The sequence below is a fragment of the Exophiala xenobiotica genome (assembly GCF_000835505.1).
Source record: "Exophiala xenobiotica strain CBS 118157 unplaced genomic scaffold supercont1.1, whole genome shotgun sequence".
NCBI lineage: Eukaryota > Fungi > Ascomycota > Eurotiomycetes > Chaetothyriales > Herpotrichiellaceae > Exophiala > Exophiala xenobiotica.
The window spans coordinates 1,589,368-1,603,240 of NW_013562494.1; the positions used below are offsets into that span (position 1 = coordinate 1,589,368).

The window sequence follows — 13,873 nt, forward strand, 5'->3', positions numbered from 1 at the left end:
ATCATTGGATCGTCATGGGGCACTCTGCTCATCCACTTTTTGCCCCCTAACAAGGTGATGCGCAGGATAGGCTCCGGTAGGCTTGTAGGTGGTGGTTCCTTGGGACTGCCTCCAATTGCCCCGGGTATCCCTCCGTTGACTATCCCCCAAGTACAGTACCAGAGGGCGACACTGCTTGAGCTGGTTTCTGGGATTTACGTTCTTTTCACTCAACTTTAGTTAGGCGTCCGACTAGCATGCAGAAAAGGCTTCCACTTTGAGCGGAACCGCAAGTTCTTCCCGCCATTACAGATGACCGCCCGTCCATGCCTCTTCCCCGGCCTGTGAGCCGATCGGAGCAACACTCATCAAACTCCAGACAGACCCTCCAGACTTGTTCATGGCATGCTGCAATGTACTCCGTAAGGTCTCCTTCTAGAGAAGATCGGACTCAGCAGCTCTCGTGAGCCACCCTGGCCTTCGCAAAGTGATATTCGACAGTTCACCCGGTCTGGAACCTCGATTCACAGCACGCCCAAGCGAGTACAGCTCGCAAGTCGCAGTAGCCCATCCCGCTGCAATGGTAATGGCGAATCGACGAAGACCGATCGAAAGTCTGGACAAGCCCTGTGGCAAGACTCTGGCTGTGATTTGGCGGAAACTCGCTAAACTGTGAACGACATGCAGCGGTGTCGTATGAATCTGGTATCAATTCGACCCGCCGGTCTTGGTCATCCTCCAGCCTCCAGCCGATCTTCTTACCCTTGCTCCTGCACAGGTATGTATGTTTGCCCACCAGTACTTTTCGTGCTTGGACGGCATAGGCTAAGATTTCGAGCTCCCTGCTCGCATTGGTACAGTAGCGTGATGCAGTCTTCTCGCGTGGGATTTGTACCTCAGGAGCTATCGCTCGAATTTGCGGCTATGAGGGACAGGCAGGGCCATGATCGTGCAGGGCCCAGGAATCACAAGAGACCAGCTCATTGAGTACAGTACCACCCTGCAGTTACACGCCGTTGATTTGACAATTCAGCGGCTCAAGACCCGTCCCCTCTACGTGATGGAAACGCTACCCGAACGGAATTCGTAACGGGCAAACATCGACGGTTGGCTGGGGATCGAACCGAAAAGACGTTGACTACCGTTGATTTGTACTTGTACTCATTCCTTGTCCAAGGCTTGAACGACCAGGCTTCCCCTTCTTTAACGCGAGAGAATCGATCTGGTCGAGCTTCAGAGGTGAAGCCAGGAACAACTTGCACGTCACAATGGCGGTTCAGATTCAAGCTCATTCATTCCCACTTCATCCCAGTGTCAAGGATCGACTACATCCAGAATATGTGGCCTTCTACAACAAACACCTTCTGAATCTGCCCCCTGCTCATTGCTTACCGCTTTCTGTCTCTAGAGCGGGTGGAAATGCCATTGCCTGCCACAGTGATCCTCTCCCTGTTGGCAGGGTCCAGGACATCTGCATACCCCAGCGCGCTCGGCAAGAAACCAACGGGCCTGACATACCAATACGATGCTTCACCCCTCAAGGAACTCCGCCTAGCTCAGGATGGCCATTGGTATTGTATTATCATGGTGGAGGCTGGGTTTTCGGTGACCTTTCCACGGAGAATAATGTATGCACAAACATCTGTAATCGAGCAAGGGCTGTAGTGATCACGACAGACTATAGGTCAGCAACCTGACTTCCTGTTCCCCGGGCCCTGTCCGACAGGCTTACCTGCTAAGTGGCTTACCGTTTGATCTCTATGGACTGACTGGGGTTATTTCGGACAGACTCGCTCCTGAGGCACCTTGGCCTGCTGCAATCCACGATTCATGGGAAACGTTACTCTGGGCGACATCAACCGGCAAGGACACACTTAACCTCGATCTTATCAAGATTGCCATCGGGGGAGCGTCCTCCGGAGGAAACATTGCGGCAGTCATCGTCCAAAATGCCGTGGTGCAGCAATGTGCTCTCATTCGATCCCAGTTTCTGATCGTGCCGGTCACGGATAACACAGCTACACCGTGCTCAAAGAACCCAACATGGAAGATGTTTGAGCATACGGCCGCTCTACCGGCGAAGAAAATGTTGTGGTATCGTAACCACTATCTACCGGATCCAGCTACCTGGTCGCACAGGGAGGCGTCGCCGCTTCTCGCACCGAACGCCATCTTTAGGCAGCTGCCACGCGCGAACATCATCGTCGGAGAGCTCGACGTTCTCAGGCACGAAGGTGAAGAGGTAAGGAATCTCCTGCCCCAACAAGCCGTGCCATTCAAGCAGGAGGCTTATGCTTGGTTCGTGTCTGCAACGTTACGGCTTTCTGACGAGATGCAGTATGCGAGAAAGTTAGAGGCCAACGGAATATCGGCGGATTTGACGGTCATGAAGGGAATGCCGCATCCCTTTCTGGCCATGGACGCTGTGCTCGAGGCTGGGAAGCGAGCGATATCGATTACTTGTGATGGGTTGATTCAGGCGTTCTCCAGTTAATCATTATGAGGCAATTGGGGGCTCAAGGGCGTTTGGGTGCGGGACCACAGACAAGACCCAAGTGGTGGCTGTCTCAATATACGCATTAGATGTTTTTGAAAGTATACAACCAATGTCACAGAGATACAGACATACCACCTGAGACAGTAGCGGAGCATCAATGCTCCCACTCTTGTTTTTCTCTCGTCGTTCAGAGGCCGAAAGAAGCCTTGGAAAGACCTACACATTAGCGAAAGACAGAGGCTGCCGAGCAGCCTCGCTCGCCTCGTTGCCCGCACCCCACTTCTCGAATAACAAATTTTGAAAACTGCATTTGTAGCATGAGCAGGAACGGCAGGAAGACAATGGATTTAGGAGAAGGCGGGGCGGCACCGGTCGTCTTAGCAGACTGGCTAGACAGATTGCTGACCTCGTGGCACAACCATAGGGTTGTGATCTGGACGGCTTTTGGGCTGGCTTTCGTGTTCGTCTGGTTGCAGCGCAGGCGCATCCGCACACTGCAAACACGCGGCTCCTCGCCTGGCCTGGAGAAAGCGAACTGGCTCGAGGGGAAAGACAAGGAGCAGTTGGCGACAACGAACAAGAAGTCTCCTTCAAGCACCGAGCGTCAACCTACAGCCGTTGCAAGTCGAAAACCTCGATCTTCTACACCTCGGGTGGTGGCTGGCCGCAAACCGAATCCAAGAGGAGGATTGGGAGTTCCAAGACAACCAGAACCTGCTTGCATACAACCTTTGGTCTTCTTCACATCGCTGACAGGAACCACCGAACGTCTGTCGAAGACTGTGCTCACCAGACTTGAGAGTCTCTCGGCATTGCAGCCCGCTGTTCTCAAGCCTCAAGTACATGACCTTTCGTACATTGACCTCGACGACTTCTTCATTTCCGGTCCCAAGACCTCCGATTCTCGTCCAGACGTCCGATATGTCTACGTCCTCCTCATACCGTCCTACGACATCGATACGATCTTGAATACCTTCCTTGCCCACCTTGACGAAACTCACAATGATTTCCGCATTGACACGGCTTCTCTTTCGGCCTTGGCTGGATACGCCGTGTTTGGAGTTGGTGACAAGCAAGGCTGGCCTACTGAAGAGATGGGCTTTTGCTCACAGGCGGTTGAAGTGGATAAATGGATGGCCAAGCTGACTGGGAGGAAGCGAGCATACCCACTAGGCCTTGGTGACGTGAAGAACAATGTGGCCCAGGCACTACAAGACTGGGTCTCCGGAGTATGTGCCATGCTCGAAGAGCTCAGCCTCAATGGTGGACTGGGTGAAGGGGTTTCCGGAAGTGGCGATGCCGTAGAGAGTGCCGATGAGGAGGAACTGGAAGATGACGAGATTGACTTCCCCGACTCTGGTCGGAACAAGAGAAGGAAACTTGCAAGCGCAGCAGATGTCGAGGATGTCGGCGGAAAAGGTGCTCCAATGGCGGTTGACTTCACCACATACTCTGCTCCCTCCACAGCGCCGGTGCTGCTGAAAGCCATGGTGCCCCAAGAATCACCCACACACGCAGCCTTGACAAAGCAAGGCTACACAATCGTTGGCAGTCATTCGGGAGTCAAGATTTGTCGATGGACCAAATCTGCTCTCCGTGGCCGTGGTTCGTGCTACAAGAACTCATTCTACGGAATTGCTTCCCATCTGTGCATGGAAACCACTCCATCCTTGTCATGCAGCAACAAATGCGTTTTTTGCTGGCGCCACGGCACAAACCCGGTCTCCACGACCTGGAGGTGGCAAGTGGACGACCCGCAGATGATTTTCGACGGTGCCAAAGCAGGCCATTACAAGAAGATCAAGATGATGCGTGGTGTTCCTGGCGTGCGCAGCGAACGATTCGAAGAAGCAATGCGCATCCGGCATTGCGCGTTGAGCCTGGTTGGCGAACCTATCTTCTATCCTCGAATCAACGAGTTTGTCGGCCTGCTACACAATGAGCACATCTCGAGTTTTCTTGTCTGCAACGCACAGCATCCACAGCAGCTCCGCGACCTTAGGAGGGTCACTCAGCTTTATGTGAGTATCGATGCGAGCAATAGAGACAGTCTACGCAGGATCGACCGACCTTTGCATCGAGACTTCTGGGAACGATTCCAGTCTTGTCTCGACATCCTTCGCGAGAAACGGTTCGTCCAAAGAACAGTCTACCGTCTCACCTTGGTCAAGGGATTCAACATCGAGGACGAAGTTGAAGGATATGCCGGTCTTGTTGAGAAGGGCTTGCCATGCTTTATCGAGATCAAAGCTGCCACGTATTGTGGGACTTCTACATCCACAAATGTAGGCTTGACGATGCAGAATGTCCCTTTCTATGCGGAAGTGGTTACGTTTGTGGAGGCGTTGAACAAGGCTCTTGCGAAACGAGGGCTGGACTACGGCATTGCAGCCGAACATGCGCACAGTTGCTGCGTTTTGCTTGCAAGCAAGCGCTTCTTCATCAACGGAAAGTGGCATACGATCATCGATTATGACAAGTTTTTCAAGCTTCTGGATGAAGGCGTGGATTTTGCACCGGAGGATTATTGCATGGAGACACCGGAGTGGGCGCTCTGGGGGAATGGCGGGTTCGATCCGAGAGATGAACGAGTTGATAGGAAGGGACGGCCGAAGGCGACGAAAGAGAAAGAGGTTGCTGTGAAGATGGCAGATGAGAGTGGCAAGTTGGAATTTTGATCGATTGCGTGCAACGATAGTGTGAGAGTAGTCGTATGAAGATTTTTACAGCTACAGGCTGCATTATTATTTTCCCAAACCTGTACCAGGGCTGATGCTGTAGATGTTCGATCTAAAGTATGGTTATCCCGGTGTTGTTGCGCTTGGGATGTTGATGGTGAGCCGCTGCTGGTGGGTGAAAGAAACAGGGCTGTTTAATAAATAGTGCCTATGTCAGTCGAGTCAGGATGAATCTGCCGTCAACGTGAAGCATGTTTCCTGTTGCAAAAACCCTCTGAACGGGAAGACAGGGAGATGTACTGGTAGATGAAGCATTTGTCAGAAGTTCTCAACAGGTCCAGGCGGGTTTGATGGCAACGAAACCGCCGTTCAGCTGGATGATGTGGTGCCAACAAAGGTGTACAACTCTTCTCAAACTCCGACCACAAGGGTTCCAAGCTCATGAAAAGTAGGACTAGGCCTGTCAGAATCGTCCTCGCGTACCAGCTGCGCAGGGCGGCACAAAGCCAGTCCCCAACGCGCAGGTCAAAGATCATCACCACTCTCTGGTTCATCCAGTCTCCGAAGAGTCATGGACGAACGACGCGAGAGTAAAAGGCTTCACTCTAGGGCACCGAGGATTTCGTTTCGTCAGCCAGGTTGAGGATTCTGTGGCTCGTGTGAAGAGCTCAGAAGAGGACGTTTACTATAGAAATCTGCAAAGAAAAGTGTCAGTGGAAGGGACTCCAGAGGTGTTTGTGCGTGGAATGTTGGACGTACGATTCTATGAAGTAAAGTCGCATGAAGAAAAAAAGAAAAAAGAAAGCAAAAGCGCAGATGGGCAGAAGATATTTGTAGTCGGGGCGAGGAAAGTTTTCGCCAAGAGATATCAGGAACTAGACTATTTGTGGACTAGTTCGAGAATTTTCTGGACAGGATGCACGTGAGAGAACGGCTTCTCACACTCCCATTCGCGAGTATGTAGCCTCATACTGTGTACTCACCACCTCTCCAGTCATAATCCAAATTTGATACTTGACCCGGAGTAACTTGAACCTGTGGCCAGAGAGCCAACTGTGATAAAATTCTATTTGAGCCTTTGACTCGTGGTCTTAGTTGAGTATCCACCATGGTGGCCAACAACTCGAAATACTCGAGCACCCGGTACCACGACAGTTCATTACGCGAGTTCTTCGGTTTCGAGGATGTCGTGCTGAAGGGCCTGGCAGCCGATGGTGGTCTCTTTCACCCACATGATATTCCCAACGTCCGGTCTCAATATCTACAATGGAAGGATCTTTCCTTCCCAGACCTGGCCTACCAGGTCATGAGGCTGTACATTGACGAGTACGAAATCTCCGACGCCGAACTCAAAGACATAGTCCACCGTAGCTACTCGACCTTCAGACACCCAGACACAGTCCCCTTAGTCCCCCTCGACGACCAAAAGGGCCTGTATCTTCTCGAACTCTTCCACGGGCCGACGTTCGCGTTCAAAGATGTCGCCCTCCAATTCCTGGGCAACTTGTTCGAGTTCTTCCTCGTCCGGAAGAACAAGAACCTCCAAACGGGCGAAGCCAGACACCATCTCACCGTTATCGGCGCTACGTCAGGCGACACGGGCTCCGCTGCCATCTACGGCCTCCGCGGCAAGAAAGACGTGAGCATCTTCATCATGTTCCCGGATGGCAAAGTATCGCCGGTCCAAGAAGCGCAAATGACCACCGTCTTGGACCCGAACGTGCACTGCCTCGCTGTTCAAGGCACCTTCGACGACTGCCAGGACTACGTCAAGGCTCTCTTCGCCGACCCAGAGACGAACAAGATCCACCATCTCGCGGCCGTGAACTCGATCAACTGGGCCCGTATCCTCGCCCAAATCACGTACTATTTCTCCGCGTATTTCCAGCTTCTCAAGACGAAACCCGACCTGAAACAGGCCAAGTTTGTCGTGCCCACGGGCAACTTCGGCGACATCCTGGCCGGGTACTACGCTAAGCGCATGGGTCTACCGATCGCGAAACTCATCATCGCCACAAATGAGAATGACATCCTTCACCGCTTCTGGCAGACCGGCTCGTACTCGAAGAAGCCGAAGCCGCCCCAGGAACCGCACGAGGGCATCAAAGAGGATGGCGCTCAGGCGCATGAGGCCGGCGTCAAGGAGACCTACAGTCCAGCCATGGACATCTTGGTCTCGTCGAATTTCGAACGCCTGCTCTGGCATTTGAGTCTTGAGCATGAATTGGAGACGAACCCGCACGTTAAAATGGAGTCATCGGTACGCGTGGCGGGACAGAAGATCGATGGGTGGTTCCAGGAGTTGAAGAGCACGGGCTCTTTTACCGTCGATCCGCAGATCTTGGACAAGGCTCGCGAGATCTTCGACACGTACAGAGTCAGCAACGCCGAGACGCTGGAGGCGATTCGGGACTGTTACCGAGGAGACGTCATCTCCAAGAAGGAATATGTTCTTGATCCGCATTCCGCGATCGGCGTGGCCGCGAGCCTGCGCGAGATCAAAGCGTCGGGTCAATGTGACGTGCCGACCGTGTCGCTGGCCACGGCCCATCCTGCGAAATTCGCCGGTGCAGTCGACCTGGCGTTGCAGGAGGAGAAGGGGTTCGACTTCAATAGCGTCCTGCCGGAGCAATTTGTTGGGCTGGACGACAAGGAGAGGAAAGTGCTGAAGGTGTCCAGCTCGGAAGGATTGCCTGGAATCCGCCAGATCATCACCCGTGAAGTGGACAAGGAGAAGGAGGCTAGACAGAATGGTTCTTCGTAAGAGCTGGAAAAAAAGGGGCATGAGGGATTATAGTCCCAGATTGTGGCTAAGAAGACGCCGGAGAAGGACGCTGAGTAGAATGGTGCTTGTGACAGTGAAGCTCGCACGACAGGTACAGGATTCAACGTCAGTGGAGGTATTCGAAACCATTCCAAGAGACGACGCACAGGTAGAATGGAGGTTAGACAAAATGTACTCGCCCTGGTCGGAATCTGTCTGGAATTGCATCGATCAGAATAGGAGGTTAAACAAATGTACTCGATATCCAGACTTTCCTTCTGCCCTCCAGACTTACCAGCATGTAGCAGGATACACTCCTGCTTGCATCTCGCACCGTCCGGCTAAGAACATTTTGCACACTGAATACATCACATCAGGGCGCCAATGGCTCGGTTGAGCAAGAAAAAGGTCTGTCAAAATAGTATGATAAGATGCTCAATGCCGTCGCTATGCAGTTCCCCCTGATGAACGCTATGCATAAGCATGAGAAAAAGAAACATCATGCATAAAACCTCCCTCGTTCAGGTGGCTCGAGGGGCTGATCACTGAAACAACAATGTCCCACGTTCTGCCCATCATCTGGACTTTCCACTTCGTAACCTCGAATGCCCAAGTCACTAACCTTGCCTGCACCGGGCACGGCTCCCCAGTTCAGCGGACGTAACACCATATCCTCGCGCTCGCTCTGGTCCAGGCCCATGGGGGGATGACAAGCGGCGCTGATAGCTAGCGAATTGCTCCCAATGAGCGGCATGCCCATGGGCAATTTGCGCATAGCAATGGCGAACACGAAGACAAGCAGTGCGAAGACGACAAACAGTATAAACAGCATGGCAATGGGTGAGTATGCCACCGTGGTGATCTCATCCTGCATCGGCACCTCGCCGTCGCGTGGGATGATGGTGATGTTGGCGAGAAATATACTCTGCGAGACCAGCCAGTGCAACAGCCCAGAGCCGACCAGTAAAGGAATGCCGTATTTGTACGGCAGACTGAGGAAGTATGTGCTCTTTTGTTCGCCTCGAGAATCGGTCACGCGGAGGTATTTTCGACCACGACCGGCAGTGACGCTGAAGCGTGAAAGCTCGCGGGAGAGGAACATGACTGTAAAGAGCGCGTTGTAGCAGACGTACAGGAAGGAAAATATGGCTTGTGGCGTGTTGGCAATCAGGGTCGATATCGCAATGGATCTGTCGCCGTAGCCTATACTCAAGCCCATGACGAGGTTCTCGGGTTTTACGTTGCCCAACCCGATCGACCATGCATTCCCAATTGTCTTTTCGCCAACGAAATTCCTGATGCCCAGTGCTAAGCACACTGCAGTGCCGACAATCACCAGGGTGAATATGGACATCAGGAAGGTCCACTGGCCCCATGTTGCTGCATGATAATATCGGTATTGCTTGGGATCATATCGAGTCGGCATTGCTAAATAGCCTATTTTTGAGGAGGCAACAACGCTCGCGTGGCTAGCTAGACACATGCCCTCGGTAGTGTGGTCAGGAATGCGCAGGAAGGACTGAATAGCGTCGCCAACATTGACCAGGGGCGTTTCTCCGAGATTGAAGGCCACGTACCCTATGCCAATGACCTTGAGGATATTGAAGGCCAAGACCACGGCAATGAGGTCCAGAGAGAAATGAAGATGGCATTGTGATTGTACACGTTCCGATAAGCAATGATCCACTTGGAACCCGCCTGTCGACCATGTGTCCGCCATGTCGAGGAGTTTCGGAGTGATTTTGCGGCAGGGTACAATGCCGTACTCATTCTTACAGCAAGCACCCGTCTCATTGGCGACATTTGGATTGTCGCAGATCCAAGCGAACGCATCGTACTCTGGAGTAATGACTTCAGGAAATTCGTTGTCGGCGGTTTCGAAGAGTGAGCCCTCGTCTGTTGGCGGGTCTTTGACCACCACGATCACATTGCTACGGTCCTCGACAAAATCCTTCGCATAAGAATGGATGCAGTCTTCGTTGTTGAGTACCTGGAATGACTTGGCTCTCGTCTGGATGTCGGTGATGTTCAACTGTTCAGTATTGGGGAACTTGGTCGTATTATAAGATGCGCCATCGACGAAGCTTTCAGAGGCATACAGGACGCTGTAGTTGTTTGTGGCAAGCGCGGAGTAGAAGACAGAGTTGTATCTAAGATGGTCAGCTGAACAAGTACATCAGATCTCTTGAGTAACCAACATCAGGTGAAGAGGAACCGAAGAAATCGCCAGCATCCACCACAGTGCGACCTTTTTCTTACTCAGGGACCCGAGATTCCGTATACTGGGTATGCCGATGTCCAGCCACTTCCGTTTTGCATGGGCTCTATCTAGCTCGCTTCGACTCGGAGACGTGAGCAGTTGCATGCAGTAGTTCGAACTTGCCAGTAGTATGGTTGCGACCATGTTCAAGCATAAATGTACCCACGTATCCTTGACTTGAGTCTGGCTGCAACTTCCTTCATAGACCATATAAACTCCGTTCTTCATCGACTTGCCGCTGGTCACGATGGCGATAGTCAGACAGATGTTTGTAACCAGCACGAATATGGCGCAGCCCAGCGCTATCTTCGAACTTGCTTTCCATCCCTGGCCAAACCAACTTTTCTTGCGTGTAGCCGCCGACTTGCTGGGAGACCTCAAGAGCGCGGTGGGTGTGCCGCTCATGGGATCCGGGGTGTATGCTGTGGTGCTACTGAGGTCCGGACTGAACAAGTTTGCGCTCGGCAGGCTCGACCTTTGGGAGCCACCAGTCGTCGGCGGCAGAGGGGTAAGGTGAACATGTTCGGTCGAGCCCAGTTGCTGATATGACTGTTTGAATGGAGGCCAATGCGGAGCATGTCTCCTAGTCGGTATGTCAGTCGCACAAGTCCAGTCTGAATGCTGCAATACAACAGCGCAAGCCTTACCGCTTGGTATGGGACTCCATGTTGAGCTTGTTGTGTGATCACATAGAAATGCAGGTTATCAGAGGCAGCGAGATGAAGCGATTCACGATATAGTAACAAACATACCTACGGCATCAGGCGCGAGCTGAGGCCGGTCAACGGAGTCAAGAAGGCCGAAAAGCACCGCTGTAATAGGGATTAATGTCATCTTTGTTTGTTCAGCCTACTGGCCTGAAGTAGGAAGTGAGCCAAGGGTGGGAGGTGAACTGGTGTATTCTCAGCGGTCGGCCCAAGATAGAATGTTGCAGGGGTCGGCTTTTGGTAAGCACTGAGTCCAAGTCTTGTTATTTGCACTCAACCCCGCTGGTCCCTCGCTGGGGGTGGGCGCAGCGTAGGCTGATCCTCATTTGGCCTGACCTGGGAAAGTAAGGTGGTACAGCTTGGCTAGCTGCTGTTCCGGAGGCTGGCTGATGAGGTTGCGCCCAGCCGCATTGCTCCCTCCCAAGGTTTCTTGCTCGTTGCGGCTATGGTGGTGAATCCATGCCAGCAAAGTTTTGCCCCGGGCAACCATTCTATCCGTTTCATTGCTGATGCTACACGGAGGAAGAGATTGTTTGCTGAGGAAGACAGCCAGATCAAGAACACTTTAAGGCACCCAGCCTTGCCCCATCGCCTAGCTAGATGGCGTGTGGAATTCCATGAGACTGGTGCAATGGAATCCGAAAATCGACCAATAAACGAGATCGATGAATCTGAAACACAGCTGACGTTCTCAAAAGGAATGCGGCGTGGCGACCTAGAATCCAGAGTCTTGTTCGGCTACTTGCCGAGCTGCCAAAAACTGGACAAGTTCATCAAGACCATGAACCGCATCGGAGCCCGAATTCCACAGCAGCTGAGACGAATTGAGAATGAGGCGCTAGAGATGCAAACGGATGCTGCAAGAGCCCGGCAAGTTCGTGTCTCGTCCATTCGCTGGAATGAGTGCCCAGAGCACAGGTCTTCTTACTGCCACTTTGTCTATTCGTACCATACCTGGCAGTACCTGAAAGACCAAGCTCGGTCTTTATCAAATCTACTTGGCACGGCGCCTGAGAATTCCAGGCGACTACAATTCGAGTGACCGGCTGCCGCACAGGACATGGATGTGGCGATGCTGTTATCGCAATCAACTCGTCCCAGGGTTGATGGCTCCTTTGGACTCAATGCTTTCTGTCCAATTGGTTTGTCAACGCACTTTCATTGTCATGTCTCATGTCTTTCAAGCACATTGTCATCACTCATCTGTTGCTATAATGAATGCAAATATACCATGCAGAAGTGAAGGTGCTAGCAAAGCACACAGCTCATTGAACAAAACACGAGCAACTCCATCGCTATGCACAAACAATGCACAATATATGGCTATGGTATCATTCCTTGTTTTATTCTATGCAATTTGCTTCTCATACTATGCGTGTGGCGCGAAGCTGGCCGATGGCCCTGAGCCGTCAAAAACGACAAAGTTGGATCTGAAAAAGACGTCGCCATAGATTGAGAAGGGAAGGCCTTGGTTTGACTGCAGACCACCAAAGCAAACTAAATACAACAGTCAGCATCTGAGAACCAAGTCATGGGGTCTTGAGAGGCACTTACAGTTTTCACCAGTCTGAGAATCAGTCCCGACGTTGGCAAAGTTCATGTTCGCACCACTGACGGTGGCAAGGTTGTCTCCAATAGCCACTTGGATGTCGGGCAGGTCCGCGTTGCAAGGGAAGATGATCCCGCCCGCCTGTTGATTCAGCTGCGCACCATCAACATTGTTCCAGTATCCAACCACCATTTCATCCGCTACCAGCATGAGCGAAGTGCCGGTATCGAGGATCGCAGAGCCACCGGCGATATCAATCGTCTGGCCGGAAACAACAGCCGACGTTGACGCGACCTGCCAAAAGCCACTGGAGGAGTCCACGGCGGCGGTCTGGAGCTGGCCCGAAAACAGACTGCTATCAATATTCCCGAATTCGTAGGAGCCAGCAGCGTTGGATAGGAGCTGCGCAGTGAACACCGGCTGGGTCAGGTCTGCCATAACGTTGTCGAAGAATGTCTTTTGTGGTTGTGGTTCGATGGTATTGAGCTGGCTAAATGCGAGACCAACGAGGCCGTTGGATGCGGTATTGCTAATGAAGCTGTCAGAGACAGTGTCGGGTAGGCCAATAGCTTGGGCATTGACTGTGGAGCCGCCAATGTCGACTGTGTCGACGCCGACAGGGCCGGAAGCGAACGAGCCATCGCCGTAGCTGATATTGAATGTGCTTCCCGTGAGTGATTGGGATGCGTTCGATTTTGTAGGATCGTAAATGGTATGACCTTGTTGAGCGGCGGTGTCAAGGTTGGTGTTGAAGACCCAGCTAGAAGGAATAGTTAGTTCGATGCAGTGAAAGCGTCAATGATCATGGTCGTCGTACAAATCCGATGACCCGCTGTCAAAGTTCATGACCAGGGTCTGTCCACCAACGTTCACAGGGGACAGGAACTGCGCGTCATTTTGTGATGGCGTTGCGCTGGTCTCCCCATCCTCAGTGGCATCAATGGAAGCATTGGTTGCTGCTTGGATTCTGGTGGCTATCTCACCATTGGGCTGAAAACTGATTTCGCCAAACCCGAACTTGAACAACGCTCGTTTGTACGCTGCTTTTCCGTTCGGCTCGTAGTTAGATTGTGCTATCCGGGGGAGCTTAAAAGAGCGCTTCTGTTTTTGCCTTATAGGCGTCGAAAAAGCGGTGCTGATGAAAAGGAGCGTCAAGAACAATATCTGAAGCCGAAGCATGGTGATGGTAGAGATCGACTAGCGATTATGCACAATAAGGAGTGAAAACGAATAGCAAGAGACTTCGCGCTGCGAAGCTGAGAGAACGTGAAAGCGAGAAAGGATAATGAAGGACCTGCCCCCGGTATGTAAAGGAAAGATAACAGTCGAAAAGGAAGGATACGAGGCTTGATAGCCAACAACGCAGAAGTAACGAAGAACTGGACCGAAAGCAAACATTTTAACAAGAACAAGAGACACAGCATGTAGTGCCCGGCCTT

At 52.2% G+C, this 13,873-nt stretch overlaps 5 protein-coding genes across 5 annotated transcripts; 3 read left to right on the plus strand and 2 right to left on the minus strand.

The window, feature by feature from the left end:
• The first annotated feature begins 950 nt into the window (after nucleotides 1–950).
• PV05_00622 (uncharacterized protein) lies at nucleotides 951–2,578 on the plus strand. Its single transcript, XM_013465536.1, has 3 exons — nucleotides 951–1,663; nucleotides 1,768–2,221; nucleotides 2,318–2,578. The coding sequence occupies exons 1-3, from the start codon at nucleotides 1,248–1,250 to the stop codon at nucleotides 2,471–2,473; spliced, it is 1,026 nt and encodes a 341-aa protein (XP_013320990.1). The 5' UTR covers nucleotides 951–1,247; the 3' UTR covers nucleotides 2,474–2,578.
• Nucleotides 2,579–2,707: 129 nt separating this feature from the next.
• Nucleotides 2,708–5,228, plus strand: PV05_00623 (uncharacterized protein). Its single transcript, XM_013465537.1, has one exon. It carries the CDS (start codon nucleotides 2,794–2,796, stop codon nucleotides 5,152–5,154), a length of 2,361 nt encoding a protein of 786 aa, XP_013320991.1. The 5' UTR covers nucleotides 2,708–2,793; the 3' UTR covers nucleotides 5,155–5,228.
• A 906-nt stretch (nucleotides 5,229–6,134) lies between these two features.
• On the plus strand, nucleotides 6,135–8,214 carry PV05_00624 (threonine synthase). Its single transcript, XM_013465538.1, has one exon. It carries the CDS (start codon nucleotides 6,263–6,265, stop codon nucleotides 7,916–7,918), a length of 1,656 nt encoding a protein of 551 aa, XP_013320992.1. The 5' UTR covers nucleotides 6,135–6,262; the 3' UTR covers nucleotides 7,919–8,214.
• Nucleotides 8,215–8,327: 113 nt separating this feature from the next.
• PV05_00625 (uncharacterized protein) lies at nucleotides 8,328–11,101 on the minus strand. Its single transcript, XM_013465539.1, has 3 exons — nucleotides 10,826–11,101; nucleotides 10,117–10,761; nucleotides 8,328–10,068 (listed from the first exon to the last, which is right to left on the minus strand). The coding sequence occupies exons 1-3, from the start codon at nucleotides 10,843–10,845 to the stop codon at nucleotides 8,418–8,420; spliced, it is 2,316 nt and encodes a 771-aa protein (XP_013320993.1). The 5' UTR covers nucleotides 10,846–11,101; the 3' UTR covers nucleotides 8,328–8,417.
• A 926-nt stretch (nucleotides 11,102–12,027) lies between these two features.
• PV05_00626 (uncharacterized protein) lies at nucleotides 12,028–13,841 on the minus strand. Its single transcript, XM_013465540.1, has 3 exons — nucleotides 13,252–13,841; nucleotides 12,440–13,194; nucleotides 12,028–12,382 (listed from the first exon to the last, which is right to left on the minus strand). The coding sequence occupies exons 1-3, from the start codon at nucleotides 13,611–13,613 to the stop codon at nucleotides 12,255–12,257; spliced, it is 1,245 nt and encodes a 414-aa protein (XP_013320994.1). The 5' UTR covers nucleotides 13,614–13,841; the 3' UTR covers nucleotides 12,028–12,254.
• Nucleotides 13,842–13,873: the final 32 nt, after the last annotated feature.